This window comes from Hipposideros armiger, unplaced genomic scaffold (assembly GCF_001890085.2).
Source record: "Hipposideros armiger isolate ML-2016 unplaced genomic scaffold, ASM189008v1 scaffold_100, whole genome shotgun sequence".
NCBI classification, from domain to species: Eukaryota; Metazoa; Chordata; class Mammalia; order Chiroptera; family Hipposideridae; genus Hipposideros; species Hipposideros armiger.
The window spans coordinates 3,933,562-3,936,238 of record NW_017731450.1 but is presented as its reverse complement, the minus strand read 5'-3'; the positions used below and the strand labels follow the sequence as shown (position 1 = coordinate 3,936,238).

Genomic DNA, 2,677 nt, shown 5'->3' with positions numbered 1-2,677 from the left:
TAGGGCAGGGCTCGCGACTCACCCGTCAGGTGTTTCAGAAACTTGTCCTTCATCCTGAGGTCTCGAGGAACTATTTCTGTTTGAGGGGAAAGAACTGAATTACTGTGCTGCCTGAAAGAAGCCTTTATTTCATGTGATCTTAGTGCATGCTGAAGAAACCTCCTGGAAAGTCTGCGTGACCGAATTTCAGGTGTGCGTGACACTGTGAACCCTGTCCCCAGGGACATAGGCTTCTGTCAGTAGTGCTACCTACTCGCAGCGCTCCAATGTCATGTCACCTCTCCTACTGGGAGAGAGCCGGTGACCTCAAGTTACAGGTGAAGCGTGTGTGTGTGTGTGTGTGTGTGTGTGTGTGTGTGTGTGTGTGTGTGTTTGTGTGTGGTGGTGGTTTTGACAGTTTCCAGTGAATAAGTCACTTTCATTTTGAACAAATTAGGAATCAAATCCCACAACCTCTCAAATTTCTAGAAAGAAAACCTGATCCTTCAAACAAAAATCTTGTCACAGAACTTTTCCTGGGTTTGCGTTTAGGAAATTGATTCAATAATGTCTTCAAACCACCTGTGGCGAAAGCTGGTGTGAATGTGCGCGCCTCTTACAATCCTGCACCTTATCCTGCTCTGCGAGGTCAAAGCCAAGCTCCCAGGGGGCACAGCTGGGCTGGCGCTGGTCCACCAGCTTCCCTGACCTTTGTGGCCTCAGCCTCCAGTGTTGCCTTTTCCTCCATCAGTCATCCTTTGTCACTACCTGCGCTGGACCAGCAGCTTAGCTTTGTGTGTAAGTCACTGTTTTACCTCAAATGCTCCTCACCCGACCAGGGAGCATATCTCCATCCGAATCTCTTTGTGCGCAAGGTTCAGACACCGCCCCAATGTCAGCCTTCACTGAGTCCTGACTAGCCAGTCTGTGTAGAATTGACCTTATCATGTTTGACCTGATGGTGTCATGGAAGCTGCGAAAGCTTGCATGCTTTCCTGGGAAATCTCCCCTCGGCCGCGCGCGCTCTGGGAAGGCTCTGCCCTGGGCGCGGGGCGTGAACACATTTCCTTTTCTAAAATAGCAGATGACAGTTCTGTGCGGAAATCACCGACCTAGGGAGCAACTCGTGCGTTTTAGAAGCAGACTATGGATGGTCCGCAAGGCATCATTCAAGGACTTGCTATGTTCTTCTTTTGAAAAAAAATTTCTTTCTGGTGTTTTTGGAACCATCGAAATGGATCTGCCTTTTAAAAATATGTTTTCTCCAGGCAATTCCATTTCCAAGCAGGCGCGCTCTCGGGCCGCCCCGCGTCGCGCACTCACCCGCTCGCTGCTCCTCGGGGTACAGCCGGTGGTCGGCGGCCTCCGCGCGGCCGGGAGCGTAGTGCTGCTGCCCCGAGGGCGGCGGCCTCTTGGGCTCGCCCGAGTGGTACTTCTTGAGCTCTTGAATGATCTCCACGATGAGCCGCAGCAGGGTCTGCCTGTCCGCGGCCTCCCGGGGCTCCGCGAGTCCCCGGCCGGGCCCCGCCGCGCCCAGCACGAACAGCAGCCCCAGGAGGAGCGGGCGCCCGGGCCCGCGCATCGCGCGCTCGGTCGGCGGGCTGGGAGGGTCCGTGCGCCCGGAGCTCGCTCGCTGGAGGAACGGGGGCTGGAGACACCAGGGGACAAAGTCGGCGGCTGACGGGGAGGGGGCAGGAAGCGGGGGCGAGGGGAGTCCCCTGCTGCCTGGACCGCGGCCGCCCCGGCGCCCTGACCCCCGCGGACCCGCGTTAATCCCTGCGCCCCCCACGCATCCCCGAGGCCCCTGGTACCCCGTGCCGGGCCTGCAGACGAGGGGCCGGCGGCGGGAGGCTGGGCAGCGGCCTCCGCGAGGAGCCGCCCGAGGTCGCACCCGCGGGAATGCCGAGCGCCGAGCCGCCTCTGCGCTCCCGGGGCCGCGGCCTCGCCCTGCTCCAGCCCCGCGTCCCGCCCCCACCGCTGGCCCCCTAACTTTCAGAAACGGCACATCCGCCTGCACCTCAGAGCGCGGGGCGACCTCACAACTTTCTGGAACCTCCGGAAACCGCGCAGAGCTGCGCGGCGGGCGGGCAGGCGTTTTGGGGTCCGCCCCGCACCCCGTCCCTCCGAGGAGGCAGCACCGCGCGCCCGGCGGGCCGCTGCGCTCAAGTTTCCAGCAGCGCCTTTGTGTGACGGTCGCCCCCTCACCCCGGTGTCCCCGAATCCCATGGGGAGCCCCGCGCCGGGACCCTCGCCCGCCCACTGTGCCAGGTTCTGCAAAGCCCTCGGCCCTCCGCGGCCCGGGAGGGGTCGGGGCCACCTGCGCCCCGCGCCTGGCCGGTTACCTGTCCCCGCGCCCCGGAGCCGCGGGCGTCCTCCGGCGTCTGTCCGCTGCGTCCCGCTACTCCATGCCCAGCGGCGCCCCGGCCTGCGGAGCGCCCAGGACGCGCGGGACCCGAACGCGCCCCGCTTGGCCGCTCGGAGCGCTGCACCGCGGCCGCCTGGGGTGCCCGCCGGAGCCGAGTCCCGCCTCGGACCTCGAGGCGCCTCTTATGCCCGCGCCTGCCGACGTCAGGCGGGTCCCGAGGGCTCCGCGCCGGGCTTTAATTAGAAGCCACTGAAGTGTTCGTACCCCCGTGCGGATCTTCGTCAGACTCCCCCCACGCCCCATCTCCCTCCCAGCTCTCCCCGCCGCGTCCGG

At 63.2% G+C, this 2,677-nt stretch overlaps 1 protein-coding gene across 2 annotated transcripts in view; it reads right to left on the bottom strand.

Annotated features, from left to right (window-relative positions):
* Positions 1 to 2,598, bottom strand: part of ALKAL2 (ALK and LTK ligand 2) — an 8,485-nt gene extending 5,887 nt beyond the window's left edge. For both annotated transcript variants that reach the window (XM_019646277.1, XM_019646278.1), the window contains exons 1-3: positions 2,322 to 2,598; positions 1,303 to 1,627; positions 23 to 76 (exon numbers count right to left, since the gene is read on the bottom strand). In XM_019646277.1, coding sequence (XP_019501822.1) covers positions 23 to 76; positions 1,303 to 1,561 — 313 coding nt within the window. In that variant the 5' untranslated portion in view covers positions 1,562 to 1,627; positions 2,322 to 2,598. The remainder of the gene's footprint in view (positions 1 to 22; positions 77 to 1,302; positions 1,628 to 2,321) is intronic.
* Between the last annotated feature and the right edge of the window lie 79 nt (positions 2,599 to 2,677).